This window comes from Myiozetetes cayanensis, unplaced genomic scaffold, assembly GCF_022539395.1.
Source record: "Myiozetetes cayanensis isolate MyiCay16 unplaced genomic scaffold, myiCay2020 scf13, whole genome shotgun sequence".
In the NCBI taxonomy this organism is placed as follows: domain Eukaryota; kingdom Metazoa; phylum Chordata; class Aves; order Passeriformes; family Tyrannidae; genus Myiozetetes; species Myiozetetes cayanensis.
Window position 1 is genome coordinate 13,714,428 of NW_026086937.1, and position 12,323 is coordinate 13,726,750.

The 12,323-nt window shown below is 56.6% G+C and overlaps 2 protein-coding genes across 6 annotated transcripts in view; one reads left to right on the forward strand and one right to left on the reverse strand.

The window, feature by feature from the left end:
• Nucleotides 1-842: 842 nt before the first annotated feature.
• Nucleotides 843-4,592, forward strand: LOC126636052 (deoxyribodipyrimidine photo-lyase-like). 2 transcript variants are annotated; one of them, XM_050307865.1, is made up of 10 exons: nt 843-961; nt 1,135-1,417; nt 1,603-1,748; nt 1,890-2,072; nt 2,235-2,393; nt 2,723-2,921; nt 3,011-3,163; nt 3,405-3,526; nt 3,627-3,786; nt 3,980-4,592. In XM_050307865.1, exons 2-10 carry the CDS (start codon nt 1,186-1,188, stop codon nt 4,129-4,131), a joined length of 1,506 nt encoding a protein of 501 aa, XP_050163822.1. In that variant the 5' UTR covers nt 843-961; nt 1,135-1,185; the 3' UTR covers nt 4,132-4,592. The 2 variants fall into 2 exon arrangements, with proteins under 2 accessions (XP_050163822.1, XP_050163820.1); XM_050307863.1 differs by lacking the exon at nt 843-961 and having other exon boundaries at nt 971-1,417.
• Nucleotides 4,593-5,015: 423 nt separating this feature from the next.
• Nucleotides 5,016-12,323, reverse strand: part of RUBCN (rubicon autophagy regulator) — a 31,035-nt gene continuing 23,727 nt past the window's right edge. For all 4 annotated transcript variants that reach the window (XM_050307840.1, XM_050307842.1, XM_050307843.1 and 1 more), the window contains 9 exons: nt 11,928-11,985; nt 11,209-11,341; nt 10,783-10,928; nt 10,396-10,460; nt 9,608-9,846; nt 9,160-9,221; nt 8,812-8,965; nt 8,371-8,464; nt 5,016-7,593 (listed from right to left, as the gene is read on the reverse strand). In XM_050307840.1, the coding sequence (XP_050163797.1) occupies nt 7,430-7,593; nt 8,371-8,464; nt 8,812-8,965; nt 9,160-9,221; nt 9,608-9,846; nt 10,396-10,460; nt 10,783-10,928; nt 11,209-11,341; nt 11,928-11,985 (1,115 nt within the window). In that variant the 3' untranslated portion in view covers nt 5,016-7,429. The remainder of the gene's footprint in view (nt 7,594-8,370; nt 8,465-8,811; nt 8,966-9,159; nt 9,222-9,607; nt 9,847-10,395; nt 10,461-10,782; nt 10,929-11,208; nt 11,342-11,927; nt 11,986-12,323) is intronic.

Consider the following 12,323-nt stretch of genomic DNA (forward strand, 5'->3'; position numbering starts at 1 on the left):
GCCTCAGGTTTATTCCAGGAGGTACAAGCCTCAAGTTTATTCCCTGTGCTCAACTCAACACTGCTCTTGCTTTGCCTCAAGTGCCAACAGTGGGGGGCATTTGAAGTTTTCCAGGCCCAGTACATCCTGGTAATGTTGCCCTCCGGGCAGGGCTGTTTGGTGCTGCTGGGCAGGTTGTAGCAAAGGCAATAAGCCCAGCATGGACCAAGGTTCAGCAAGGGGGTCCAGCCAGGTCCAAGGTCTTCTCTGCTCAGATAGAGACCCACATGAGAGGCAAAAGAAATAAAGCCAAGCTCGTCACTCATGTTTTGCAAAGTGCTGCCCTGTTCACTCACTAGAACAGGGCTGAGATGTTGGAGAGCAAACAGCGCCCACAGCTTTTCACTTCTGTGGGTGAAGCCACCCCAGGGCCTCCCCCACTCTGGAGACTGATGTTCCCCCCTCCGGATACCCCCACATACCGTTCAGCCCTTACCCAGCGTGAGATCCAGCACAGCAAGGCTCAGCAGCAGCACTGGCAGCCCTCCTGTCCCCCCAGGCATGTCCAAAGCCAGCACCCCAGTGCCTTGCAAGGTGTGGACCTGAGAACGGAGCTCGTGGTGCTAGTGGGGATCTACGCTGCCGAGTAATGGCTGAAGGTGGTTGGACCTGCTTCCTCGTTCCCGGGGGCAGGGAGGGGTGGCACCAGCGGGCACTGCCCCCCCCCGGGCAGGTGCAGCGCCGCGGGCGCGCCGGGGACATCGGGGCAGTACCTGCACCCCTGTGTGTGGGGCGGTCCCGGGCAGGGGGAGCACGCCCCTCCCCGCACGAGGCCGCACCCGTGACCACGCCCTTTACACACGCCCACGGCTTGTGTAACGCTGGGAGGACCGCGTGGTGCCGGGTGGGGATCGGGACCCGAGTCGGCGACGGGGTCAGGACCCCTACCCCAGGGATCGGGGACCAGGAGCGGAGCGGATCGGTAAACGAAATGGGCAGGGCACCGTTATTCCCCGGTGCCCGAGGACCAGTATGAGCAGGGGACCAGCATCCCCCGGGCTCTGGGGGCGGGCCGGGATGCGCAAGGAAGCGGGAAAGCTCAGCTGGGTCTCGTTTCCTCTCGGAAGCGCGGGACGGTCTCGTTTTCTCTCCCAGCGACCGCTCGCAACCACGGTGCTCCGGGCGCTGGCCCGGGCCGTCCTGAGGATGCCACTGGGACAAGGGAAGCGAAAGGCCGAGGTCACGGAGGTGCCTCGCGTGTCTCGGAGAAGGACGGAGGAAGAGGAGGCGATGCAGGAGGCCCGGCGGAGGGCGGCCCCGTCCGTGCTAGAGTTCAAGTACAACAAGAAGCGGGTTCGCCTCATCTCGCAGGGCTCGGACCTGAAGGATGATGCTCGGTGTATCCTTTACTGGATGTGCCGGGATCAGCGGCTACAAGGTGCGAACCAGCTGGCAGAACGGGCCAGGAAGCAGAACTCACATGGCCCTGGTCCCTTCCCCCATTAGGCCTTGGACCTGGCCCCCCTCTGCAGGGGCATCTGGGGGGAAACTTCTTGTGAAACCCCATCCCCCTCCCTTCAGTGTAGCATCCTCCTGACACTGCCCTGTGTGATTTCTCCCCAGATAACTGGGCTTTCCTCTATGCCCAGCGCCTGGCCCTCAAACAAGAACTACCCCTGCGCATCTGCTTCTGCCTGGTGCCCAAATTCCTGGAGGCCACCATCCGGCACTATGATTTCATGCTGAGAGGCCTGCGGGAGGTGGCCGAGGTACAGCCAGGGCGTGTCCCTGCTGGGTGGGACAGGGCTCCTGGGGAATGGAGGAGGCAGATCCATCCCTTCAGCGGATGGTGGTGGGCTGGGGTCTGCAGAGCTATGAACTGTCCCGTAACCCTTTCCCTTTCGCTGTAGGAGTGTGCAGAGCTCAACATCTCCTTCCATTTGCTGCTGGGCTACGCCAAGGACGTGCTGCCTGCTTTTGTGGTGGAGCATGGTGTGGGTGGGCTGGTGACAGACTTCAGTCCCCTCCGCCTCCCCCGGCAGTGGGTGGAGGACGTCAGGGAACGGTTGCCAGAGGACGTGCCATTTGCACAGGTGGGTGTCAGCACTCTGGGAAGGGAAAATTTTTGATGGTGAGATGTGGGAGAAACTTGTCTCCTGTGTTTTGTGCACTGGATTGACTTGAGCAGAGAGCATGTGTGTCATGTCATCGGGACCATTTGCTTCTCACACCATCTCCATGGCTTTGCTTCCCAGGTTGATGCCCACAACATCGTGCCCTGCTGGGTTGCCTCCCCCAAGCAGGAATACAGCGCCAGGACCATCCGGAGCAAGATCCATGCTCAGCTCCCTGAGTTCCTCACTGAGTTCCCCCCTGTTGTTCCTCACCCATATTCCCCCTCCTGCCCAGCAGAGGTACCAGCAGGAGACACCTCCAAACCCATTCACAGCCTGTCCCAGAGTGTTTCACAGCTGCTTTGTGATCCTGGGAGGGATTGGCAGGGGTGTTACCTGCCTAAGGTCACACACAGATGGTGTGGAAATGGGGATGCCCTGGGGAAGGAGAGGTTCCCACCTCATTCATTCAATTACGACATCTCTGCCATGCAGAGGGCTAGTTAAGAGGATGAGGCTGGCATGGGCTGGGTACTTGCTGGGTGGGGACATCCAGGGGACATAACACTCTGGGACAGGCCTAGCTGAAGAGCATATGCAAATGCACTCACTGCTCGGTCTCCACCCAGCCCATTGCTTGGGAGGCCTGTTATTCCAGCTTGCAGGTGGACCACACTGTGAAAGAGGTGGACTGGGCAACCCCTGGCACAGCTGTAGGGCTGGCTGTGCTGAAATCCTTCATCACAGAGCGGCTGAAATTCTTTGGCTCCCACCGGAACGACCCCAACAAAGCAGCTCTCAGCAACCTGTCCCCATGGTTCCACTTTGGTGAGTGTCCCAGGCTTTCCACTCTGTAGTAGGACTGAGCACGGTGTCTTGGACTGGCAGCCTGACTTGCTCCTTCCCCATGTCCCCAGGCCAGGTTTCCACCCAACGAGCCATCCTGGAGGTGCAGAAGCACCGGCACAAGTACAAGGAGTCAGTGGATGCGTTCGTGGAGGAGGCCGTGGTGCGGCGGGAGCTGGCTGAAAACTTCTGCTACTACAATGAGAACTACGACAGTGTGCAGGGTAGTGTCGGGTCGTGTGGGCAGTGCTGGGGCCAGGCTGGTACCCAGCTGGTCACTCCAACTTGGCAGTCCTATTTCTTGCTAGGAGGAGGGCTGTGGGGGCACTCATGTCCCATCATTTGGCCCCTTCTGGAGGCGGGTGCCCTCAAGACTGGTGCCCTCAATAGCCCAGCTCTCCATCTCTTCCTTGGTACTCTGCAGGAGCAGGTTGCTCAATGTTGCTCCTCATCTCTTGCTCACAGGTGCCTACGACTGGGCACAAACCACCCTGAAACTCCATGCCAAAGACAAAAGGCCTTATCTCTACAGTCTGCAGGAGCTGGAGCAGGGGACCACACACGACCCACTCTGGAATGCTGCCCAGGTACTGCCCTTCATCTTCCCCACAAACTGCTGAGCTTTTTCCCAAGGGATGGAGGTGACCTGGCACAGACTGATCCCTATGGCTGTCCCTATCCCCCCAGCTCCAAATGGTCCGGGAGGGCAAGATGCACGGCTTCCTGCGGATGTACTGGGCCAAGAAGATCCTGGAGTGGACCCGCTCCCCCGAGGAGGCCCTGAAGTTTGCCATCTACCTCAATGACCGCTACGAGCTGGATGGGAGGGACCCCAACGGATACGTAGGCAAGCTGCAGGATGGGGGCACGGGGTGGGGGGGTCTTATCTGTAATGGCCAAGGCTGCAGTGGTGGAGAGGGCAGGGCAGGGGCTCTCTGCAGGTAGCCCAGCCCATGCTCCAGCCCATCCTGCTTTGCACCCACATCCCACTTGCCTTTGAGCAAGGGGGAGAGCTGACACTCCATCCCCATGCCTGGCAGGCTGCCTGTGGTCCATCTGTGGAATACACGACCAGGGCTGGGCAGAGCGGGCCGTCTTTGGGAAGATCCGCTACATGAACTACGCCGGCTGCAAGCGCAAGTTTGACGTGGACCAGTTCGAGCGTCGCTACTCCCCCACACACTCCCAGTGACAGACACAGCGTGCCTTGAGAGGGCTCGTGCCCCTCTGTGCTGGGGCAGATGTGCCTTTGCCAAGGTGCCACCCTGCAGAGATCACCCAGCGCAGGGATCACCCTGGGCGCTCTTGGAGGGCTCGCTGTAACAGCAGCAAACCCCTGGGTCTCTTCTCTGCAATCACCCCCAGCTCGAGCTGCCATGCTGGGACAGCTGCTGGAGGCCTCTGGAATCCTCTCCTGGCAGCTGTGAGAGCCCAATGTTCGGCATACCTGGACTGCCAGAAACCTTTTCTACAACCACCACTCTCAGGATAGTCCAGGTCATCATTGCTGCTGCTAACCATAGTTTAGATTTCGGCTGAGCAGGGTTTTTCTGGGAAAAAAGCCCCCAGAAAGTGGCTTGTGGTGGAGCCAGTGCTGGGCTGGGCTGGCAGATGCATCTTTTAACAGTTGTTTAAAGTTTACAGTTTCTATCACCTGTGTTGATGGTGTTTATGGGGCAATGCACGACTCTGCTGCGAGGGGAGAGCTGGGCTGCGTGGAATGGGGATGCAAGCAGAGACAGAGCAGCCAAAGGCCATGCCCCTGGGCCCCTCGGCCAGCAGCAAAGGCAGGTTCAGGAAGGGGATGGGCATTACAGACGGCCCCTCACGCAGTGGGTTGTACCTCCTGCCCTCAGTCCAGTGGGCAGTTTGCAGGGGCAGGCCACAAACCAGATGAATTAGCCAAGGGGTGGTGACAATAACCCCCTCCCAGTGACATCTGGGGATGCATCACCAGCTGCACAAGCTGTCTCCCCCACTGCTCCCTCCCATCAGCAGAATTCCCTGACTGCCCCATGAGCTCAAAGCGGAATACATACACCATTACCCCACCAGAAATCTCACAACACAACTGAACCCCTTATTAACTTAGTTTATTAAGGACGGCATTTTAATTGCTATATTGTGCAACAGTAATCCCATGGGGAGGGCTCCAGTTGACAGCTGGGGCAGCCCCCCACTCTCCCTCAGAAAGAACTCTGCCTTGGCCAGCCAGGTCCAGTGTTAGTTGTAGCGGTCAGTGCTAGGCACGGTCTTGCCCTGGAGACCTCCACCAGATTTGCAAGTCCTGCTGCTTCCAGACATAGTCCATGGCAAAGGGTGGAAACCATAACTAAGCCAGAATTCCTTTCCTGTTCTCCCAGTATACTCAGTGCTTCTAGAAAGGGATGCAGGCAGCCACTCAGCTGCAGTCCCATGACAATAAAGTGCTTCAAACAAAATAGGGTGGATGGAGGTGTGTTGCTGAGGCAGCTCCAGGGAAGGGGGTGCCAGCTCCAAGCAGCAGCAGGAAGGCTTGGCTTGGGTATGGGGACAGGCAAGACTAAGGCAGACCAGCATCTGGTAGCCCCAGGGCTTGCAGAGACAGAGTGAGCAGAAGAGCAGCTGCTCCAGTGGGCAAAACAAGCAGAAGCAAGACACAAGGCGGCAAAACCCCCAGGGGAGCAAGTGGGGAGCTGAACCCCGTTTCTGGGACTTTGTCAGCTGCAGGCAGGGGAGAGATGCTGCTGTGCAGCAGCCTGGCCCCCAGCAGCAAGGCTTGCAGCCACCTTCCCTGACCAAGCCCTGCAGCCACCTCTCCTGGTCCCAGCCTCTTCTCCTCTCCCCAACCCTGCCACCCCCACAGGAAGAGCCTACAAGGGGTCACATCCCAGCCATGAGTCAGGGCACACACTGAAAGAGCCATTGCCCCTCGATGTGTTCAGCCAGTGCATTGCTCCCCGGTCCCTCAACACCCTTCTCGCACGTACACAGGCCACACCGTCCTTCCAAACACCCCACATCCCACCCATGCCAGGGTGGTGCTGGACACTCACCCGTGCCACAGGCTAAAGCAGTCACCACGCTGCAGAGGCACCTCCTTGACTGACCACAAACCCCAGGGCACAGAGCTCACCTTGTGCCTCTGGGTCTGACCCTGTAGAGCTGTCAGTGATGCCAGGCAGCTCTGCATCGGTGAGGGACCAACCCTTTGCAGCACCCCAGTGCCAAACCCCTCTCCCCCCATGCACCCCCATTGCAAGCAGCCTGCCTGGCCACCTCACCGCAGCGCAGTCAGGAAGCTTGGAGGCTTTGCTTGGCTCAGGGACCCCTCTCCCAAGAGGAGCAGGATGTCTGCTGGGAGAGGGGACACCTGGCAAATTGCCTGACAACCAGGAGCAAGACAGCATTGAAGAATTTATACTGGTGAGCTGCAAGCAGATAGCGTGCCCCTTAAGGAGGCATTTCAAGCAGCACCTCCTTGTGGGGGAACACACAGTTAAAAATACAAATGACCACATTAAAAAAATAAAACCAAATCCAACAGATTAAAAAACAAAAACCCAACCTAAAAGAACAAATCGAGAGGTTTGGGGGACGCAGCTGGAGGGCTGAGCCTTCACCTGCATCCTGACAGGTCTCGGGCAGAAGGCAGCTGCACACAAGGCAGGACCTGGTGCCACCAGAGTGAGGTCCTGTGTACCCTTAGAGGAGGACATGTCCCCCGAGGGAGAACAGACTGGCAGCATGAGGAGGAAGTAGATTGGAAGTCTGTATCCCATGGGGGCAGATCCTAATAGAGTCATGGGGATCCACCTGCCAAAAGCCCATCAGCACCAGTCCCTTGGGTGGCTGCTCCAAGGGCAATGTCCCACTGCAGCACAGGCTGCAAGCAGAGGGCAGGGAAGTCTGGTGTTCTCATCGTTGCCACCTCTTCTGCTCTAATCCTTGAGTGGCAGTAACTCTCCACCAGTGTCCCACACCAGCTTTCAGAAAGGGAGCTCTTAAACGTACAACCACCCCCCCCACCCTCCCTCCATTCATACAAGCCCCAGCAGCAGAACAGAGGATCAGAGAACTCAGAGTTGACTCCCTCCTCCAAGGGGCAGATTGGGCCAGAGCTTCCTGGTGTACAGATGATGAACAGAAAGTGCTGAGCCTTCAGGGGACCCTGCTGGGCTCAGAGCAGGGCACGGAGACAGGCACCACAGCACTGCCTTGTCCATCACGAACAACTGTTTGGAAAAAGTTAATGTTCTGCCTGCAGGACAGGCAGGAGCAGCTGCCTTTCCTCAAGCAAAGGCATCGGGGAGTGTGAGCAGTACCTGGAGCAGACCTGGACGATGGAATGTGCTCTTTTCCCAGTGCAGCACTACTGCATGGGGGAAAACAGATCCCTTCAAGACAGTGCTCCACTCCTCCCAATAGTCCTTATCTCCATGTGGTTCAGTCTCTGGTGATGAAGGCCACACATAAATAAACCCACAATATATTCCTTGGCTGCAACGTGTTCATGTGGCTGCCACAGCCTCTGGCTGCTCCAGCTCGTCTTCGTAGTCCGAGATGTAGGACTCCATGCTCTGCTTCGCCATCAGCTCTCTCCGGGCTTGAAGGCGCTCGCAGCGGGGACAGTGCGTGGATTTGAAGCAGGATTTGTGGTAGCAGGCTTTGCACTCTGTGGGGGAGAGCACAGCTGAGAGCTGGTAGAGGCTGACAGGCTGCCTGACACTGCACACTGCAAGTCCCTGCACGAGCTGCAAAGCCTTTGGGAGCGCAGGAGTTCCGCACAAGATCCCTCCCCAAACTTTTCTGATACTCCAAGGAAACAGTGACTTTGGCACGAGTTTTCCCTGGCAGTGCACCTGCCAACCTAAGGCTTGCATGTTGTCAGGAGCCATTTTAAGCCAGTTCAGAGGTTGGTCCCAAGCTGCAGAGACAAGCTCTACTCAGCCATTAGTACTGGGCAGTATCAAGGATGACTTCTAAAGGGGTATGAGGGTTTCTTGGCAGGCAGGAAGGACACAGAGACAAAAGCCTTCAGGCTCTCTGCTCTGCAAGGTCACCTCCAGCTATCAAAGCAGAGGAAGGGGAGCTGTGTGCAGGCTGCAGCCTGTCCCATAACCACAGCAGAAGGGAAGCCAGGGCTCCTAGACACCCACTTGCTGCAGTCAGCCTGACTGCCCACTGCTGCCAGGGCAGGCAGCACACAGCGTGGTCAGGAGGGGACCTACACACTCAACCACGCCAGCAGCTCTGGCCAACCACTGTTACAAAGCTGATCTGCTGCTGTGATAACGTTGCAGACACAGGCCATGCACAGAGGCACTCTGGTCTGTCTGGCTATGGCCTATGGCTCTGTACCTCTTGCTAGCACAAATGCCACTTAAACTGGAGGCAGACCTTACTGGCTCCAGGGTCTGTGTCTCCTCCCTCTTTCTCCCCAGTATCTCACCTTCGCACGTCCTGCACTTGTTGAGCTCAAAGGGGAAGATGATGTCATCCTCATTCTGGCAGAACTCACAGATGAAGCCTTTGGCTTGGCACAGCTGCAAGGAGAAAAAACAGTTAAAGCTCCTCATCTCCCTGGCAACCAGGGCAGGAGGTAGAGCGGAGCAGGACACAGTGCCCTGCTCCAACCATGTGGGACAGCCCTTCATCAGCCTGGAGCACAGGAAGGCGGAATCTACGTGTGTCAGGGGGTTAACAAACATCCCACACGTTCTGGGTAGGAGCTCTATGGAGCAGGCAGGAAGAGTTAGCATTGAGTCAGTGAATTTGGTGGCTGCCCTGCCCATCAAAGCCTCTCCATTGGTTACCTCTGCAGCAAACCCTGCTCCCAAGGGTGCTCCCAAGGGTGCAGAGCCGTGCAGGAGGCAGGTGAGGGAGGCCTTACCATGCACTTGTCCACGTGCAGGCTGCCTGCCTTCAGGAGCTCTGTCAGGCGAGGCACCAGGTCCCCTTTCTTGGTGGCACTAAGGTCACTCAGCGAGTAGAGGTGCAGATCCTCTGTCAAGTGGCCAGGCACTGTGTCAAAGGAGTCCAAGAGGCTGCAAGGAAAGAGAAACCAGAACTCAGAGCAAAGTGGCTCCACCAAGCTCTCTCTTTCCTCTCCTTCTGCTTTCTCTCCCCCTTCATTCTCCTCTCTCCCTGCTGCTCATTGCACAGGCTGCAGAGATTCCCAAAGTACCCTGGGACAGAACCAGGAGAGCAAAAGAGCCTCATCTCACAGCCCAGTACTCACTCTTTAGCTAGTCGGCATGTCTTGAACATGTTCTTCATGTGGAAAAGCTGGATTCGCAGCAGCTGGAGAGGAAGGGGGGACAAAGACTCAGCAAACAGCACAGACAGCCAAGCAGGTCTGTCCCATTCCCCATGCTGGTGAAACAACTGCTGCTCCTCAGCTGCTGCTACCCTGTTCCCAAAGTGTTTACACCACACAGGGCAAGGCGAGCACAACCATTGTCATTGTGCTCCAGGAGATAAACTGAAGCCCAGCTGGATTCCAGCCAGAAATTCCTTTTGAAATTCCTACATTATTGAGGAAGGAAGAAGAGGTGAATGGAAAGACACAGTGATGATGTTTTAAGCCTCAAAAACCAAAGTATCTGCTTCTCACCAGCTTCCCTCAAATATTGGCAGCCACCCACCTCACCCAAACCCCGCTCAGGAAGGCATGGAAAGGGTCTTACCCACACTTGGTTGAGAGCCTTCACTTTCCGGTACAGGGCAGGATTGATATCCTGCACATTGAAGAGCGGGTCACTCCAGATCTTGCTCAGCAGGTCTTTGGAGAAGTTGCTCACGTAGTACTTGCTGAAGTCCCACTTGCGCAGGATGCGGCTGGGGATGACTGTCTGGGCGTTCTCGTGGCAGCACTGGCAGAAATACTTCCCCAGGTACTCGCAGTACCGCAGCCGCTTGATGTAATCTGGCCAAACCAGGCACAGCGCGAGGTCAGCCCAGGCACGGGCTCTGCCCAGACACACACTGGACTCCCAGTGCCGCTCAGAATTTCCAACAGGCATTTCCAACAAGCAAGGCACTCTGCCTTGCTGGTATCTCCTCCACCCCAGAGTGCTCAGCACAGGGGTCTGCAAGCACCCCTCTGACTGCAGAAGGACCATGGTCCAGTCTCATGCAGTCACATCTACCTACACATTTAGGGAAGAACTCTGCAGCTGTACCCATGGCAGAACCTGCTGGGATCCTGAGGACCCCAACAGAGACCTTTGCCGTACAAGAGTCAACATCTGAAATGTCCTCTAAAGGACAGGCTGGCTGCACTTTTCCTCCACCAGCCCTGTGAACTGGAGGTGGAGGCTCCTCTGTGGATGGTGCACATCAAAGTGCAGGCAGAGCTGGCAAAGGCAGTGTACCACTCCCTCAGTGACCTTGTGCTGAGCTCCATCACCACCCACCCACTTTGTCACAGGTTCTTCCCCGCTCTCCAGCTAGGGGTCAGGTCCCCAGCACTCACCAGGATCAGTCCGGATGCCACAGCCTGCACACCGGTAATTCTGCTTGGCCACGGCCACCTTCCTCCTGCTCAGGGACAGAAGACAACATACATGAGCCCGGCCCTGGTGGCACCTGGCACCAGAAGATGGGTACTGGCACAGGTCTGAGATGTTTGTGTGGACAACAAATCCAATGAGAAAGCCCTATTGTGTCCTGGTCCACACCGACCACAGGCACTGGCTCCACCTCACCATCCCACAGTGGTGACCACTGTGGATTTACCAGGCTCAGAGCAGCGAATCCCCATTAGTCAAGTTGGAGGGAGAGGATAAGCAACGTTGGTGTTGATGGAAAAAGGTTGGAAAGGGCAGGTTCCCGGGGAGCCCCCAGCCACAGGGGTCCTTACGTTGGGGCTGGGTGAACGTTGAAGATGATCTGTGGTCGCGGCGGGGCCCACTCCAGGTTTCCACGCACCCGAATCCTCAGTTTGTAGATGTCAGCGTGTTCTCCATCGTCAGGAGAGATAGGCAGAGAGTCAGGGATGGGCAGGAGCTGGGAGAGGCAGGCAAAAGGGTCAGATCCTTGTCTGGTATTGCAAAGGCAGTCTGGCTGGACTGCCAGAAACCTGTCCCCAGGGACCCCAGCACTCTGATGTAGGAGGCTCCTGTGGCAGAGCCTTGCTTGGCTGCACCCATCTCCAGAGCCCAGGCAAACGCCCTCTTCCAGTTCCAGAAAGGAATCACTGGAAGGAGCAAAGCCCCTCAACAGTAGGGTGAAGCCAGGGGTTCAGGGAAGATCAAATGCAATTGGTGACTGTGACTCACAGCCTTACCTTCTGTGGGGCATCATGTTCGGGTACTAGCCACTCCAACTCAGAGGCAGCTGGGAGCTGCATGCCCTCAAACTGCTTCAGCAAGCCCATGGCCACAGCCTCTGCTGAGTTGGAATTGAGGAAGGAGTGGGATCTGGACAGAAAAGAGTGTGGTTAGTACTGGGTCTCACAGCTGTGCCCTCCTTCCAGCTCCCAGTGCCAGACCCAGCTCAAGCCATATAGATGCTCCCTTCCACTCTGGTATCTTATTTCTGCACTGCTACACAGGCTTAAAATTGATATATGTGATTGATTTCTGTCTTTGCAGCTGTCCCCAGTTCCCCCTTTGGGTCACAGCACAGCATTGAGGGTTGGAGAGAAGGTGGCAGCACCATGTAGTCTAACAGGCTGTCCCAGCTGAGAGGGAAAGGCAGGGGAGGATCAGAGTCAGCAGCAAGCCAGCAGCTAGTCCAGATGCTCCAGGTTGTCACCAGACTCTTACCTGATAGAGGTATGGGCATCTCTCCTGACACCAGTCCATATCATATCTACCTCATGTGATCCCCAGGTACTGCTTCCCAAATTTAAGACTAGGACCCAGTGCTCAACTGCTAAATAAAGGGAGGGAAGGAAGGATGTCTACTCCAGTGCAAAGCAGCAACTGATGCACATGGAATAGCAAAGTCAGCCAGGAAGGAGAACTTGGTACCAAGATGTGTGACCATGAGCTGAAGACGTACATGGAGTCCGAGGAGAGAAAGGACTTCCTGGAGTCTGGGTTCCTCTTGATGTCTGCATCTGAATCACAAACAGACAAGGTGGAACAGATGGAGCAGGGCAGGGGAATACACTCACTTCAAACCAAAGCTTTAAGGTAAAACTCATCAAGGTGTTCAAAAACATGTGAACTACAGCATCAACTTCTACCAGCGGCACTGAGGAGCAAGGAGGGGTGTATTCTAATCAGTCAGCTGTCAGGAGTTACAAGGGAAAGGTATGGTGGAGTGCTGTAAAAACAGCCAGCCTGGGGTTTGGGGAAGACAAGTGGCTGCTGGTACGGGTCACACACCAAGTCCTAGCAGTGACACAGCCTGAAACAGAGCACACACAGGAGCTGGGAGGGCAGGACTGCAAGG